General features: G+C 38.3%; 1 protein-coding gene across 3 annotated transcripts in view; it reads left to right on the plus strand.

Annotated features, from left to right (window-relative positions):
• The window catches only part of LOC121382736, a 46,112-nt gene that overhangs the window by 14,700 nt on the left and 12,045 nt on the right, over positions 1-19,367 (plus strand). For 2 of the 3 annotated variants that reach the window (XM_041512302.1, XM_041512300.1), the window contains one exon: positions 926-3,381. The exons of the other annotated variant lie outside the window; for it this stretch is intronic. In XM_041512302.1, the coding sequence (XP_041368236.1) occupies positions 926-936 (11 nt within the window). In that variant the 3' untranslated portion in view covers positions 937-3,381. Of the gene's footprint in view, positions 1-925; positions 3,382-19,367 lie in introns of those variants that run through there. 3 annotated transcript variants of the gene reach the window in all.

Consider the following 19,367-nt stretch of genomic DNA (forward strand, 5'->3'; position numbering starts at 1 on the left):
TATTAAAATTGAGATAAGTATGTAGAATTAAATTCTAATATATTTTTTAAAATGAAAATCAACTTCCCATGCCTTTCAAAACAGAAAACCAATTCTTCAACTGAAATATTTGTAAACCTTTTAATAATAAATCAATCAACCAAACTAAAAATGAAATGAGTGTGCAGATTTAAATTTTAAAGCGTTACAGTAAAACAAAACAAAAACACCTAAATTTATGTATGCCTTTCAAAACAGAAAATCAATGGTTCATCTGAAATATCGGAGGCCTATTATTAGTATAAATAATAAATGGATAAATGAATGAGCTAATTAATTTAATGAATGAATGAATGAATGAATGTTTAACGACACCACAGCACGAAAAATGCATCGGCTATTGAGTAATTTAATGAATGAATGTATGAATGAATGAATGAATTTGTTAATTGTGCATTATATTTATGTTCAATATGTTTTAATTTATGCTTTATACAAGAGAGTGTTACAGTTTATGTAATTATCGCGTTGTCGTATTTTGTATTTCAGTATCAATAATAAATCATACATACAAATATTTCCTGTGTGGTTTTTCTTTAACATCTCAGATTTTTCAATTTAAATTTTAGTGATGTACTTTTTTCTAGATACGAGTGTGTGTGTGTGTGTATATATATATATATATATATATATATATATATATATATATATATATATATATGTATGTATGTATGTATGTATGTATTCATGCTTTGGTTACTTTTGTGTGATGAAACTGAATTCGAGTTCTTTCAGATGATTTAAATATTTAGGGCCGAATTTACGAAGCCTGTTTTTCTCCAGGTTTTTTTTTAGTATTGTAAATGTATGTAGTTACACGCGTGTAAGACATAAACAGGCTTTGTAGATTCGACCCTGAGTTATTTCCTTTTTTATTATTTTTCAGCTTTTGAATAGATTGAATAACCAGAAAATAAGTGAATGGTTATTGTGCTGCAAGATGCATCAAGACAGCTCGTGTATTATGTATCATAACTTAATGACTGTGATCTTCTGAGAACGTTCATCACTGATTGTGATTCAATTTACATTTATTGCATTTAGATTGAAACTCAAAAGAAGACTTCCTTGTGTTTAAGAAATGTTAAATTTAACTGCAAAATGCAATATGTAGGACAAACCACCCAACCATTCAGTACCCGACTCAGTAATCATAGGCACAACATCCTGTATAATAAACAATCTAAAGCACCCCATGTGGCCCCTCATTTCAATATAGCAGGACATGATTATAATTGCACTGTGTTACAAAAGATTACTAATCTTGATAAAACTAAACTGAACATTGCCGAATCACTCTGGATGCACCGCTTGAACACAATGTGGCCTGACGGACTTAATGAGTATGACCCAAGCAGTCATTGAATCTTCTGTTGTTACTTTCCCCAGTCGGCGTATCCTGTGATGTTTTTAGTCTTTTAACTTGACATTTTCATTTGAACTGTTTTTATTCATCTGTTTTTAATGCTGAACTCCTGGTTTTATGTTTAGTTTGCTCCTGAGGATGTCAGCATTTAGCTGACGAAACGTTGAGCTTTCTAACTTGAGATTTTTAATTGTGGTTTTTAGACAGAGACTTTATTTTATCATACATTTAAGAGTCAAATAGATAATTCAAAGCCTTAGTTTATATTTTTAAAGGTTTTATGAGCATGAACCCAGTTGTTTTAAACCTCAACATACATATCTGGTTGTTTTAATAACAAATATTTCATCTTTGGTATTCTGAAATACAAAAGACATACAACAGTCTTTTTGGGGTATGAAAGAGTTACCGTTAATACTCATTTATTTGTTTCTTAGATGAAATTACAGTTATTATAATAATAACTGGCACAATTTTCATCAATGTGTTACGCAAACAAGATATAGTGAAAATCCTAAAACCCAGACACTCCCTTTTTAAATATCACTACAGAATATAACCTCTGGGTAGGTACAAGACCACTACACGGATTCCACACTAACGACTAGCATCTAAAGCGGCGTTCTCGTGATACGATTAGTCGCACTGTGTGGGAAGACGTTACGTCATAAGATTTGATGAAGTCAAGCAAAGCTCATCAGTTTAAAAATATTTTGCTGGAAATGTAAGTGTCTACAAATTTCCACTGAAATAAAGAAAACATGAATGTAGACAATTTACTCATGACATTATGTAACAAAACAATTATTGACTACAACTGGACAACAATAGGTTTCATGGACCCATGAAATCCGGACATTTTGACATGGTTATAAGCAAGTGAAAAAAAACCCACGGAAGTGACAAAACTAAACGGTTGTACTTTAATGTGATTTGATTTGCCGAGAGCTTACAATTTGTCATGAGAAATAGGACATGTTCTAATCAGTATGATTCAGACACGACTTGTCGTATAAGACTAAAATCGTTTCGATTTAGGTGTTCTCGCGGTACGATTCCATCGCATGCGACAAATCGGTACGACTAATCGCATCATGAGAACGTACCTTAACCAATATCCAGTTGTTCTAGACGGCCTGCTCAGATAGCTGAGGTACATGTATGTGCCCAATATAACATGCTTGAACTTATACATGTAAATATAAGCATGGCAGTTAAGTTAACATGCAATTAAAATATGCCTAGAAAAGTATACAGTATTTTAAGAGATCATATTATATACATGTATGTATTAGTATTACTGATACACCCGATGTAGGTGATTTTTACCTGGTCCAAATCAAACTCCAAACATTCAACATGCCCATATGCACTAAAGATTCAGACCATTCAATGGGCAGTATACTTCATATATCAATCACTGTCTTTCAAGTTTATAACATGAGGTTGGTTAAAAAAAAAAAGTTTGTTTTCTTTAACAACACCACTAGAGCACATTGATTTATTAATTATCGGCTATTGGATGTCAAACATTTGGTAAATTTTACATATAGTCTTAGAGAGAAAACCTGCTACATTTTCCCATTAGTAGCAAGGGATAATATGCATCATACCACAAACAGGATAGCACATACCACAGCCTTTGGTGAGGTTGTTAATGCTCAAAGACATAATCAGTTTGTGACAGTTACAAGTTGGTCAGCAAAAAACCCTAAACATATTGTAGTGGAAGATTGTAAAATTGGTACAAAAAGTTGCTCAAATAACTTGTTGTAAAGCCACTCATGAATATAATTTTTAAAAAGTCTATGAAAGATTTAATATGCCCACCACATGCATGTACATTGTGACAAAATGTTTATATATAAAATGTAAAATTATTATTTTGATTCTTCTTTGCATATAAAGTTTTTTACATGTAACAGTGTTTCTTATTTACGTTTTTAATAAAAAATAAAAACATGACAAAAACTAAATTGTATTGTTTTATATTAACTTATAGGGTTTTGAAAGAAGAGAGAGAGAGAGAGAGAGAGAGAGAGAGAGAGAGAGAGAGAGAGAGAGAGAGAGGGGGGGGGGCGACTAACAGACAGAAAGAATGTGTGTGGTGTGCTTGTGTGCACACTGTATTATTGTATTACTGTTTTAGAGTAATTTCAAACAGAAACATTCTTATTAAAATATTTATTAATCTCACATTAAATTTACATCACGTACTGAGTATACATATAAATATACATATATAATATACAAATATCATTAAAGAAATATTTAAAGTAATTAAAAGATGATCACAATTTACAAAATGAAATAAAAAATTATTATTCTTTGTGCCACGGGGATCCTATAATACCCGTAACTGAATGAAACACGATTATCCAAATCTCTCTCCTAATTGTATATCTATTAGATCTCTCTGTAACGGGCAGTTATACCCGCGTAGCTCGTCTCTAGGTATGATCAGAGATAAGATCTTATATAAAGTATGTATTATTATAGCACGTTTAGTTCACTAGAAAACACAACAAAAACACAATACACTTTGGAATCTGTATTAATACTACGCTGACAAATGTACTGCCGCAGTAGTTAATTAACCACAACAAATAATACCAACCCAGAACTGATCACTTAATTAGTTAATCTCTAGGTGTCTAGTTTACACAATATTCTAATCACTTCACCGTGACACAACACCCACACGTGTGATAATTGAGAAACGCTTCCAGGGGAACTTAATTAATAAAGGAATTACAACTCTATTCCTAACTGGTTAATTTTTAATTAACCTGTAACTACTCATTCAGTAACCTTGTAATACAGAATTAATACTGGTACCTATCACAATAAAGACAATAACCTACAGTTTACCTAGGTCCTCTAAGATGACTGGTTAAGCTTTAATAAAAAGGATATTTCCTCTACTCTAGGAATAGGGAAATATACTACATTAAAACAAAAAGTGCGTTAACCGACGCATCCGGGCATTTATAACACATAGTAATAAGGTGACTACCAGTAATCACACTGAGTCTCTGAGTCCCTGGTATACAATAAAATATATAAAAACAAAACAGAAATCAAGAATGTCAACACATTATCATAACGTTCAACTTCGGGACAGGGTATCAGCGATTACATTGGATGTGCCCTTGATATGTTCAATGGTAATTGGGAATTCCTGCAGAAGAAGACTCCATCTCAAATTCTTTCGTTGAAGGATTTCATTAGGATGGTCCAGTCCGTCTTCGTCTTCCTGGAACAGCACAGCTCCAGCTCCCACGTCACTGGCATCCACAGCCAGCTTGAAAGGCATTCGGTAGTCTGGTGCTGCCATCACAGGAGACGGGGAGAGCATCTGCTTAGGACGGTTGAATGACTTCTCGCATTTATCTGACCACTGGAACTTCCTTTCCTTCTTTTTCAGTGTCGCACGTTTTCCAGGTTTTCTTTAATAGGCATGCTGTCGAATCGGTGTAGCGTTGGGTTCCAAGCGCACATCCTGGCTTAAGGTATTGGTAACCGTTGGAAGGTCCTGATAAATGGAAACATTGTCTTGTATCAACGTAGTCAACTTTGCTCGCTGGGGGCTCAAGTCTGCTAGAATCTGGCTGTTGGTTAACTTGATCTCTGCAGTCTTGACGTCATCACAGGAAGTTGAGTGACTCAATTTGGACAGGCAACACTGGAACTATCGGCAGTCTGTCAAAATAACCTTTTAGCAAATTGATGTGACAATACCTACTTTTCCTAACCCTATCAGGAGTGTTTATCACATACCCTGTCTCATTAACCCGTTTGTGCACAACATAGGGCCCGAAATACCTGTTCTGCAATGAACCCCGTTTAATGGGAAGGTACAGCAGCACTTTATCCCCTGGTTTAAATTCCCGACTCTTAGTCTTCCTATCAAACACTGATTTTATTTTGCTCTGAGCATGGCTCAGTTCCTTCCTAGCCTTCCTATCTCTAACTCTCTTATTCATTAATACTCCTTTGTCCATACCATAACCTGACCTCTGATCCTCCATCTCACCTTCGGTTAACAAAATAGTACGAGCTGCCAACAAATTTGGATCAGCCCCCTGCTCTAGAACTAACTCTTGTCTATTACAAGGTAAGGCCCCTTTATCAAACACAACTGGTTCATTTACCATTTGCGGGAGGTCAACAGGTTCCACCACATTTAGTTCGTAAGTTGACTTATCTACCATTTTACTGATAACCTCATCCACTCCAATTTCATGGCTCACACACGTATCAGACAAATCACAAATATCCTCTGGGTCTTGTGTTACCCTTCTGGCCATAGCCATAGTCTTTACACACGCAGGATATCTAATCTCATCAACCTCACTCTCTTCTATTGGTAAAGGGCTGTCTTTAATTAACAATTGGTCACATTTCGGCTGACAACACTGACTAGTCCAATCATTACCCAACAAAACTCCTACGTTTTCAACAGGCAGGTCCTTTACAACACCCATAATGACTGGTCCCGTCACAAACTTCGAACACAAGAAAACGTTATGTAACCGGACAACAATTTTTTCTCCAGTAACTGAGGTTAAAGCCAAACTACGTCCTGTATCTGAATTCTCTATACCAGCTAAACACTCCGACGTGATCAGTGACTGACTACACCCGGTATCTCGATAGACTGATATTGCCTTAGGACTCAATTCTTGTTTCACATCACAAACCAAACCAGTGGACACATACGGGTTTACTTTCTCTGCCATGGGACTAACCATTAACTCTCTCGCTAACGGAGCTGACCTCACTAAACCGACCACGTGCGCATTATCGCGTTTCCTTTTAAAACAGTCTCCGACAAGATGGTTATCCTTTTTACAGTAACTGCAATGTGGACGAAAAGTTCGTGCATTGGCTGATAATGCAGGTTTATCCTTACTTTGCCCACCAGGTGCATTCCTTGCCTGACTAGCTGACCAACTAGAAGACTCTCCCCGATAGTTACTTTCCCGGGAAAATCCTGGCTGAAATTTCTTCTTATCACCCTGTTGTAAAGAGCTACCCTGTACTGCCTGAGCTTTGTGTATTAACACGTAATCATCTGCCACTATGCCTGCCTCCTCTATCTTTTTGACATCACGATCCTCTAGATGAATACGTAAGCTAACTGGTAATCCATTTTTAATGTCCTGTAAGATCAACAACTCCCGTAACTTGGTATATGACTCTACCTGATGAGACACCACCCATTTATCAAACATCCCTGCCTTCTTAACCACAAACTCACTATAAGACTGACCCTGCGTTTTTCTCAACTCGCTATACCGTAAACGATAATCCTCAGGTCGTAATTCATAAGCCCTCAACACTGCAGCCGTAACTAGGTCGTACTGACTTGCTCGCTCATCACTCATTGAATTATAAGCTACACTAGCCTTCCCCTTAAACTTAGACACGGCTAACAATGTCCACTTAGACTGCGGCCAATTTAGCTGCTTAGCGGCCCGTTCAAAAAGTTGGAAGAACATATCTACCTCCTGGTCGTCAAATACAGGCACTGATCTATAAGCCTCCGACATGTTAAACCCATTTCCTGCTTCACGTCTAACTTCTTCAGTATTCAACTTTAACTCATGTTCCACTTTTAATTTTTCTAACTGGAATTCTCTGTCACTCTCTTCTCTTTCTCTCTCTCTCTCTCTCTCTCTCTCTCTCTCTCTCTCTCTCTCTCTCTCTCTCTCTCTCTCTCCCTCCCTCTCTCTCTCTCTCTCTCTCTCTCTCTCTCTCTCTCTCTCTCTCTCTCTCTCTCTCTCTCTCTCTCTCTCTCTCTCTCTCTCTCTCTCTCTCTCTATCTAATGCACGTTCTTCTCTTTCGTACTCAAGCCTTTTAAAAGCTAATTGTTGTTCCACACTTAACTCATTTATCTCTATCTCTGGAACAATCTCACTGTCTTCCATAACAGGCCTATCACCAAAAACTTCCTGGATAATAATTGTGTTTATATTACCTAAGGTTTTAGCTGATGTTAAATCAATTTCTCGCTCACCCGCGATTTCAACTAATTCGGCCTTACGTGCTCGCTTAATCTCCACTACACTGAGCGTAGTCCTATCCAGCAAATTCTTATCCATGTTTAGATATGACACACTTATTTTTAATTAATTTTCTAGTGAACAACGTTGCTACTTCTAGTTATTTGTAAAAATAATTTATAAAGCCCCCATCTACAAACAATACTTTTTTAAATATGCATGTCCCGTTTCAGATCCGGGACGAGCGCCCCAATTTTCACTCCTGTCACGGGGATCCTATAATACCCGTAACTGAATGAAACACGATTATCCAAATCTCTCTCCTAACTGTATATCTATTAGATCTCTCTGTAACGGGCAGTTATACCCGTGTAGCTCGTCTCTAGGTATGATCAGAGATAAGATCTTATATAAAGTATGTATTATTATAGCACGTTTAGTTCACTAGAAAACACAACAAAAACACAATACACTTTGGAATCTGTATTAATACTACGCTGACAAATGTACTGCCGCAGTAGTTAATTAACCACAACAAATAATACCAACCCAGAACTGATCACTTAATTAGTTAATCTCTAGGTGTCTAGTTTACACAATATTCTAATCACTTCACCGTGACACAACACCCACACGTGTGATAATTGAGAAACGCTTCCAGGGGAACTTAATTAATAAAGGAATTACAACTCTATTCCTAACTGGTTAATTTTTAATTAACCTGTAACTACTCATTCAGTAACCTTGTAATACAGAATTAATACTGGTACCTATCACAATAAAGTAAAAGATAAAGTAAAGTTTGTTTTATTTAACGACGCCACTAGAGCACATTGATTTTTTATCTTATCATCGGCTCTATCACAATAAAGACAATAATCTACAGTTTACCTAGGTCCTCTAGGATGACTGGTTAAGCTTTAATAATTTTTAGAACAATGAATCCTACAGTTTACTTCGTCAGATTACCGGAAACACCGTCTAAATAATATTGGTATAATACAGTATTAAAATATTTAAAGTCACATCAATCACATCAAGGTTATACACAGAGCAGAAATAATATATAATTTCCAGTCCGGACGGACAACGATCCCCTGGAGCCTTCCTTTTGTTTCTCCCTGATATCTCTAAAACCCTAGCTATTTTTTTATAAAACCCGAATATCGCCTGAGAGCACATCGCGGTCCTCCCCCTATCAAGTGAATTTTCCACAGCGACCAAGACGGCATATCTTTCCTAGAAGCCTAGACTGGTCGTCACCTAGTCGCTAAAATCACGGTCGTAAAAACCGCACTCGCGGAGGTATTACGTAACTACTGGCCACATGGCCTGCGCAACTGGTCCGGGTGTGTATTAGAGACTGCACACGGCCCTCTAAAAATTAATATCGCCACAGGCGAAAAGAATATTAAGAGCATGTTCCGTCACACTTTGTCATGTATTATATAGTTAAAAAGCCACATGTTTAAATGTCACTAAAAGGGTGCAATACATACTAGTTAAAAAAACAAAAAAAACAACACCCTGCTTATTTGAAGTGCAAGCATAAATAAATCAAATTAAAATATCCGTATAATGATGTTTATTACTAACACGTTATCTAAATGGCAGTTCCTGAAATGAAGTTTCTTTTTTTTTATATATATAAACAAATACCTGCACTTATATTTCTGAAACATTTTAAAACTATAGTCCTTCCCAGCATGTTCTTACTATGAAGTGTATTATAATTTTATGTATTTCTCAACCGATTGTTTTATACATTAACCAAGGTCTACAGCAGACAATTTACACTGTGCATGTAGCTGTGATAGACTATAGATTACCAAGGTCTACAGCAGACAATTTACACTGTGCATGTAGCTGTGATAGACTATAGATTACCAAGGTCTACAGCAGACAATTTACACTGTGCATGTAGCTGTGATAGACTATAGATGTACCAAGGTCTACAGCAGATAATTTACACTGTGCATGTAGCTGTGATAGACTATAGATGTACCAGGGTCTACAGCAGACAATTTACACTGTGCATGTAGCTGTGATAGACTATAGATGTACCAAGGTCTACAGCAGACAGTTTACACTGTGCATGTAGCTGTGATAGACAATAGATGTACCAGGGTCTACAGCAGACAATTTACACTGTGCCTGTAGCTGTGATGGACTATAGATGTACCAAGGTCTACAGCAGACAATTTACACTGTGCATGTAGCTGTGATAGACTATAGATGTACCAAGGTATACAGCAGACAATTTACACTGTGCATGTAGCTGTGATAGACTATAGATTACCAAGGTCTACAGCAGACAATTTACACTGTGCATGTAACTGTGATAGACTATAGATTACCAAGGTCTACAGCAGACAATTTACACTGTGCATGTAGCTGTGATAGACTATAGATTACCAAGGTCTACAGCAGACAATTTACACTGTGCATGTAGCTGTGATAGACTATAGATGTACCAAGGTCTACAGCCGACAATTTACACTGTGCATGTAGCTGTGATAGACTATAGATGTACCAAGGTCTACAGCCGACAATTTACACTGTGCATGTAGCTGTGATAGACTATAGATTGCCAAGGTCTACGGCCGACAATTTACACTGTCCATGTAGCTGTGATAGACTATAGATTGCCAAGGTCTACAGCAGACAATTTACACTGTGCATGTAGCTGTGATAGACTATAGATGTACCAAGGTCTACAGCAGACAGTTTACACTGTGCATGTAGCTGTGATAGACTATAGATGTACCAGGGTCTACAGCAGACAGTTTACTCTGTGCATGTAGCTGTTATAGACTATATATGTACCAGGGTCTACAGCAGACAATTTACACTGTGCATGTAGCTGTGATATACTATAGATTACCAAGGTCTACAGCAGACAATTTACACTGTGCATGTAGCTGTGATAGACTATAGATTACCAAGATGTACAGCAGACAATTTACACTGTGCATGTAGCTTTGATAGACTATAGATTACCAAGGTCTACAGCAGACAGTTTACAGCAGACAATTTACACTGTGCATGTAGCTGTGGTAGACTATAGATGTACCAGGGTCTACAGCAGACAATTTACACTGTGCATGTAGCTGTGATAGACTATAGATTGCCAAGGTCTACAGCAGACAATTTACACTGTGCATGTAGCTGTGATAGACTATAGATTACCAAGGTCTACAGCAGACAATTTACACTGTGCATGTAGCTGTGATAGACTATAGATTACCAAGGTCTACAGCAGACAGTTTACACTGTGCATGTAGCTGTGATAGACTATAGATGTACCAGGGTCTACAGCAGACAATTTACACTGTGCATGTAGCTGTGATAGACTATAGATTACCAAGGTCTACAACACACAGTTTACACTGTGCATGTAGCTGTGATAGACTATAGATTACCAAGGTTTACAGCAGACAGTTTACAGCAGACAATTTACACTGTGCATGTAGCTTTGATAGACTATAGATTACCAAGATGTACAGCAGACAATTTACACTGTGCATGTAGCTGTGATAGACTATAGATGTACCAAGGTCTACAGCAGACAGTTTACACTGTGCATGTAGCTGTGGTAGACTATAGATGTACCAGGGTCTACAGCAGACAGTTTACTCTGTGCATGTAGCTGTTATAGATTATATATGTACCAGGGTCTACAGCAGACAATTTACACTGTGCATGTAGCTGTGATAGACTATAGATTACCAAGGTCTACAGCAGACAATTTACACTGTGCATGTAGCTGTGATAGACTATAGATTACCAAGATGTACAGCAGACAATTTACACTGTGCATGTAGCTGTGATAGACTATAGATTACCAAGATGTACAGCAGACAATTTACACTGTGCATGTAGCTTTGATAGACTATAGATTACCAAGGTCTACAGCAGACAGTTTACAGCAGACAATTTACACTGTGCATGTAGCTGTGGTAGACTATAGATGTACCAGGGTCTACAGCAGACAGTTTACTCTGTGCATGTAGCTGTTATAGATTATATATGTACCAGGGTCTACAGCAGACAATTTACACTGTGCATGTAGCTGTGATAGACTATAGATTGCCAAGGTCTACAGCAGACAATTTACACTGTGCATGTAGCTGTGATAGACTATAGATTACCAAGGTCTACAGCAGACAATTTACACTGTGCATGTAGCTGTGATAGACTATAGATTACCAAGGTCTACAGCAGACAGTTTACACTGTGCATGTAGCTGTGATAGACTATAGATGTACCAGGGTCTACAGCAGACAATTTACACTGTGCATGTAGCTGTGATAGACTATAGATTACCAAGGTCTACAGCAGACAGTTTACACTGTGCATGTAGCTGTGATAGACTATAGATTACCAAGGTTTACAGCAGACAGTTTACAGCAGACAATTTACACTGTGCATGTAGCTTTGATAGACTATAGATTACCAAGATGTACAGCAGACAATTTACACTGTGCATGTAGCTGTGATAGACTATAGATTACCAAGGTCTACAGCAGACAGTTTACACTGTGCATGTAGCTGTGGTAGACTATAGATGTACCAGGGTCTACAGCAGACAGTTTACTCTGTGCATGTAGCTGTTATAGATTATATATGTACCAGGGTCTACAGCAGACAATTTACACTGTGCATGTACCTGTGATAGACTATAGATTACCAAGGTCTACAGCAGACAATTTACACTGTGCATGTAGCTGTGATAGACTATAGATTACCAAGATGTACAGCAGACAATTTACACTGTGCATGTAGCTTTGATAGACTATAGATTACCAAGGTCTACAGCAGACAGTTTACAGCAGACAATTTACACTGTGCATGTAGCTGTGATAGACTATAGATGTACCAAGGTCTACAGCAGACAGTTTACACTGTGCATGTAGCTGTGGTAGACTATAGATGTACCAGGGTCTACAGCAGACAGTTTACTCTGTGCATGTAGCTGTTATAGACTATATATGTACCAGGGTCTACAGCAGACAATTTACACTGTGCATGTAGCTGTGATAGACTATAGATTACCAAGGTCTACAGCAGACAATTTACACTGTGCATGTAGCTGTGATAGACTATAGATTACCAAGGTCTACAGCACACAATTTACACTGTGCATGTAGCTGTGAAGGACTATAGGTAAAGTTTGTTTTATTTAACGACGCCACTGGAGCACATTGATTTTATATTTTATCGTCGGCTATTGGACGTCAAACATATGGTCATTCTGACACTGTTTTTTTTAGAGGAAACCCGCTGTCGCCACATAGGTTACTCTTTTACGACAGGCAGCAATGGATCTTTTATTTGCGCTTCCCACAGGCATGATAGCACAAACCATGGCCTTTATTGAACCAGTTATGGATCACTGGTCGGTGCAAGTGGTTTACACCACCCATTGAGCCTTGCGGAGCACTCACTCAGGGTTTGGAGTCGGTATCTGGATTAAAAAGCCCATGTCTCGACTGGGATCTGAAAGTACCTACCAGCCTGTAGATGGCTTAACCACGACGCCACCAAGGCCGGTGAGGACTATAAGTCTACCAAAGTCTACAGCAGACGATTCCAGCACCATCATTTTGGTTTCACGCATAATAAATATAACATATCCAATGATTTGGGGGTTTTATGTTATAACTGATGAAATGTTTTGGTTGTTTTTTCTCACCTCTTTAACTTAAAACTTTATATTTTGTCTAAAATTAAGAAAAATGAAACCATACTGACATATAAACGGCACTGTCTGTTCGATTTGGAAATTAGAACTACAGTGACAGGAGTGAACGTATGTCAAACTTTTTCTCTTTTTTTTTTCACATATGGCAAAGCACATGCAGTAATAATATACTTGTTATTAAATTTGAATGATGTATTCAAATGATGTCACTTCGCATTTTCCTGCAAAAAAAATAAACTGGGTTGATGACTCTTCCGTTTTCAGAATGCTGGAATTGGAAACTTCAAATTCAAAATTGCTAGTGAAATTATTATTTTTGAAGATTACTGAATTATATGCATCTGTGTTTTCAAAAAGAAAATATAATGATAATTTAATTTACAAAATATGGATATGAAGTGAAATTACAGCAAGATAATTATGTGATATGTATTTTGTATGAAGCCAAAAAGGATGGTGTAGAAATAGTTGTCATCGACCTTAGATAATAATCTGTTTTTAAAACCAAATTCAGTTAATCCACATTTAAAGTAGTATTTTGAATTTGAGAATTCAAGGACAGTATTTTAAAATGTGACATTTAGGTAACCAAGAGAAAGTTTATATGATTTTTACCTAGTAACCGACTATTTGGTTACCTGAATTATATTTGTGTAACCTAATCATTTACCTCAAATGGGTATTGAAATTACTTGTCTTATGAAAGCTGTAACATTTAATTTTAGAATGGGTAAGGGTTCACCGGATAACCCATTGGCAGTTCTTGTGAACTTAAAGTTGCATAATTGACATACGAAGATAATGGTTTGCATGCAATATTTTGCCCTGGATTTTCTTGTACCTCAGTATATATTTAAATCAGCAGATCTAAATTTATGAATTATCACAATCAGAAGCAAATTTTAAAAGAATAAATAATATGTAATACAAGAATTATGTGGAATTAAATATCTCGCCTGCCGTAAAATTATAAAACCTTTGTTGCACTGTGATGAACATTAACTGAATATGACTACACAATAGATTGAAGTGTAAAAACATGTTGCCTGTATGTATTAATGTTTTACTTTCATAGTTTGTCCAATATACTTTGCGTACGTGCAATGTGAAAAGTATTTTAAAATATTCCGTTGATTTATTAATCATCGGCAATTCGATGTCAAACAATTGGTAATTTTGACATATAGTCAAACCCGCTACATTTTTCCATTAGTAGTGAGGTTTTTTTTATATGCACCATTCCATAGACATGATAGCACATACCACGGCCTTTGATATACCAGTCATGGTGTACTGGCTGGAGCGAGAAATAGCTCAAATGGGCCCACCGACGGGAATCGATCCAAGACCTACCGGTCATCAAGCGAGCGCTTTAGCTTTACCATTGCGCTATGTCCCGTCCCCAGTTAGTAAAGAATTTCCTCACATCGACCATGCAGGTCTCTATGAATCGGGCGAGGGAACAGGCGCTGTCTTCCACCCCCCTCCACTTAAAGAGGGAGTATGTTTGGGTGTGGGTGTGGGTGTTTTTGTTTGGATGTTTTCCCACAGTTTAAATAAAGATAAAAATTTGGCCTTGGGCACATCCTCCAATTAGAGATTGTAACCCCCTCACTTCAGATATCGTTTCCATGGGTCTGCCAAGCTGGCTACTTCAGTGAACGTCTGTCTGGTTTAACACTTGCAGTTATTTCCTACCTAGATATAAAAGGCTCGACAAGTCTACAATTATATTTACTTGTCAGCGAGTGATCCAGCATGTCTGAGGACGAGACAACCACTCGTCCAGAATGGTCGGACGGATCGACCAACGCCGCCGTCGACGACGAGAATGGGCCGCTCCTGTCGTTCGCGGACCTGGGTATAAAGACCGGGTCCAAGCTGTAAACCACAGTTTTGGGAAAGGTAAGGACAAAACAAAAAGGAAGACTATGTGTAATGGGAAATACTAGTATGTGTGCTCGGCTAAGTACTATCTGTAATGCAATACAAATGTATGTGCCATTAGGCGCGTATGCAGAAGTTTTAGCATGGGGGTCTAAATTAGCTGTGGCGAGTGAAGTTTATAGTCGGTTGAGACATGCTCAGTGAGAAAATGTAATGCATGGGGAAAAAAGAACATTTGTTTCAGCAGAAGAGTTTCGATCATAAAAACCCACCCCTGAAGTGCTTAGAACAATAATTGTGAAGGAAGGAGAAAGGAGTTAAAGTTTGTTTTGTTTAACGACACCAATAGAGCATATTGATTTATTACTAATTGGATGTCAAACATTTGGTAATTCTGACATATTGGCTAGTTAGATAGAAAACTCGCTACATTTTATCATTAGTAGCAAGGGAACTTCTATTTGCATCATCCCACAGGCAGGATAGCACATACCACGGTCTTTGATATACTAGTCGTGGTGCACTGGCTGGAACGAGAAATAGCCCAATGGGCTCCATTACGGGGATTTTTGTGCTGGAGTGTCGTTAAACATTCATTCATCCATTGTTTCATTCCCTAACGGGGATCGATCCTAGACCGACTGTGCATTAGATGAGCGCTTTACCACTGCCCTATCAGTTTATTTCAGCACCAGTGCCATGACATTTGTTATTATGTTTTACTGCAGCCTGGTTATGTTAAACTAGGTACGGCTTTGAATTCGTATTCATTATTACTCAATGTGTAGTAACTATTGGTATGACGTAACGTACATACGTTTAATTATTATCATTAGTCTACCTGAAGTGGTATAATTACGGCTAGGCCCATCTGTTCTGTTGTGTAATTCAATTGCCTCTTTAGTGATCTTATAAATGTATATATACTGACACACAATGAAAACGCAAAAACTACTTTTCATTGCAAATAACGACAAACTATTAATGAATTGATGGATAATGTAATATGACATTAATGACTGGTATTCATGAGATACATTCACATGGAAACATGACTAGTTATCATCAGTAATCGAGTTGCATTCGTAATCGAAAAGTTCAAAACACACACCCCCCCCCCCCCCCCCCCCCCCATATCAAGGTCAGTATCTGGTGTGTCCACCATTGGCCCTTGAGCATGCGTGAAGACGACGGGGGAAAGGATTGGCACAAACATCTCAAGTAAGCCATAGGAATGTTCCTCCACTCCTCTGCAACGCCTATGCAAGCTCAGCGACGTTACGCGGTGGTGGCTGGCGGTGACGTACACGACGTTCTAACTCATCCCACATGTGTTCAATTGGGTTCAAATCCGATGAAACGGCGGGCCAGTTCATAACGGTGATACCTGCTTGTTGCAGGGATGCCTGGGTAATTCTTGCAGTATGTGGACGGGCATTGTCTTGTTGAAACAGAAGAGGACCTTCTGGTCTTCGGTAACGGCGCAAAAGTGGCTGGAGAACTCGTTTTAGAATAACGTCAACATAACGATGGGCTGTAAGGGCATCGTGGACAATGATGAAATCACTCCTGAAATCACAGTTGATTGTCGCCCATACCATCAGACAACCGCCGCCAAACCGATCACGTTCCCTCACACATCCGTCAGCGTACCGTTCATGGAGTCTCCTGTACACGCGTGCTCTTCCATCGGCAAAGGAGACAGAGAAACGGGACTCATCTGAGAAAACAATGCTCCGGTAAAAGGCTGGTGGATGATTACCATTCTGGAGAGCAAACTGTAGTCTCGCAGCATGATGTCGCGGTGTCATGATGTTACCGTTGTACGGGCGTCTGCATCTAAGTCCACGCGTTCTGAGTCGACGGATGACGGTCATTGGATGGATATGCCTTCCATGACGGCCTATCGTGTTGCTTGCTGTCATCATCGCAGTTCTGAACCGGTCACGGAGGTGGTGTCGTCGAATCTGCCGATTTTGGCGTGGGTTCGTAACGGGACTTTGACCAGGTCGAGGTCGATCACGGACACTCCCGGTTTGTTGATGACGTTCAACAAGTCGACCAATAGTTGATGGATGGACTCTGAACGTCCTAGCAACTTGGCTTTGCGAAGTCCCCCCCCCCCCCCCCCCCTTGAACCATGCCCAACGCTCGCTCCCTTTGTTCTTCTCCGAGACGTGGCATTCTTAATGTGACGAGGAATATAACATCGTTACGTGGCTTTTATGTGTCCACATACTGGCATTTCACGTGCATTGCATGCAGCATGATTGAGCATGTAGTGAACGCATTTCACACCATTTTGTGTGTTTCTGCTATTGTATGTGTAATGAGAACAAAACCAGGATTAAAACCCAGACAAAAGTACCAATCAATGGCTTCCTCTCATGAATTGTTATTTTAAGTCCAATAAATATATTTTTCATTAATCACAACAAAATATTGAAAAATATCTGTTTTGCGTTTTCACTGTGTGTCAGTATACTTAGAACAAGGGGAGGGGAATTTGGTTAAAATGCAGTTGCGACCAATTGTGTCCATTAACACAAACAGCTGTTATCTATGATAATATATGTATTACCAAATTAGAGGTCACGGTAACAGGGAATGAGGTGGGTGTATGTGTGACATAATTCCAGATGGAGGATTGGCCTTGATAGTAGTCTTGCCGGTATATGGAGGAGTATAAACGAGTTATCAGGGTTTCTGCCAGAGTGCGGATTTGTTTTTTAAGTTAACCTTTTGACAAAACTAATTACTCTTATCATTACTGTATGATTTTCTTAAGTCTAGCCCTAAATTTAACCCATTTTTTTCTGGGGGAGGCCCCCATACTCCCTGTTGACTGTGATTACATTCAATTCCATAGTGCCATACCCAAAAATTAAATACTAAGTTCATATTCCACAATTGCCACTACCTTAATTAGGACATCCACCCGACTTTTGAAATTTTAACATTATGGGCTGAATTTACCAAACCTGGGTTTTAAAAAAAAAGGAAAAACTGTTGTTTTTTGTGGGGGGTTTTGTTGTTGTTTGGTGTTGTTGTTTTTTTTGTGGTTTTTTTGTTTGTTTTTTGGGGTTTTTTTTTTTTTGGGGGGGGGGGGGTAAACGCAGGCGTTTAAGCATAGGAAATATATGTAGTTACACGCGTGTAAGCTTTGTAAATTCGGCTCTATAAATCCCTCAGTTTAAACGCGAATTAATATACAACTGCGCAACTCCACCCCATCCTCACCATCTTGCAAAGTATGTGCACTTAAGTAAATGCTCAAGGATAATAAAGACTGGTTCCAGAAGTGCTCAGATTTAGATACTATTTAACTAGTTAAAATTTTTAATTAATTCTGAGAAATCAACGATTTGACCACTCGTTAATTTAATATCAAATGGTTCGATTAGTAAATCCTATAGGTCGTACTAACAGAGTAAATAAAATATCCAGATAGAAGTAACTAGGTAAACTGACTACTCAAGACAGATCCGAACAATAACAAACAAAGATAGGTCATGCACTAATGGAAAAGTTCTAAAATCTGCAAACACAAAATAGACTTTGCTGCACTACAAAATTTCCTATGACCATAAACGTTTGAGACGAGGGTGGTGGGGGGGGGGGGGGGGGGGGGAATGCTAGTGCTGGAGCAAAACCTCAAATGAAAGAGATATTCGATAGAAATGTACTAACCTAAGACCTTTTTACCACGTATTCCCGTCCCTTTCCCCGCAAACTGTTTAGCAGTAAATATGAATAAATGTGGTTATCCAGATTCGGGCATTTTCGTTTAAATCGGGTAAAAACCAGCCTTCCCCACCATCCCCCCCCTACAACAATGGGAGCCCGTACGCCTATGCCTATGACTTTGGACTCTTTAATGACACTGATGTTATGAAGATGAATTAGATATCTTTAATCTAGTAGCTGCACCATTCACTGTTTTAGCAATTTCCTTTTTAACTCAAGATAACTAGGGTTGCGGGATAAGTGGTATAACCACTTTCGACATTTCCCCAGCTATAGCCTTTCATCATTAAACAGGAAAATCCTGAGTGTTGATTAAAACAGTTAACACTATGTTATCTACCATTTCCTCTTTTGTTTTTTTTATTTTAACACTACAGAAAAATTCAAGATGTCGAAATGAAGGAGTTTGTGTTCTGGGTGTTACGTGCGTTTCCTTGATATCCACTGCTATCTTCGCCATCTACAAACTAGCCACGGTCAGCAAGTCTGATACAGATTTTACCTTTGCTCTTGTCCTTTTGCTGAACACATGTGAGTTATTTCAAGTCTGTAGCTATGTACAGACTACTTTTAACTGCCTTGAATACACTGGCTTATATATAGAGAGAGAGAGCG

Source organism: Gigantopelta aegis, chromosome 10 (assembly GCF_016097555.1).
Source record: "Gigantopelta aegis isolate Gae_Host chromosome 10, Gae_host_genome, whole genome shotgun sequence".
Classification (NCBI taxonomy): Eukaryota; Metazoa; Mollusca; class Gastropoda; order Neomphalida; family Peltospiridae; genus Gigantopelta; species Gigantopelta aegis.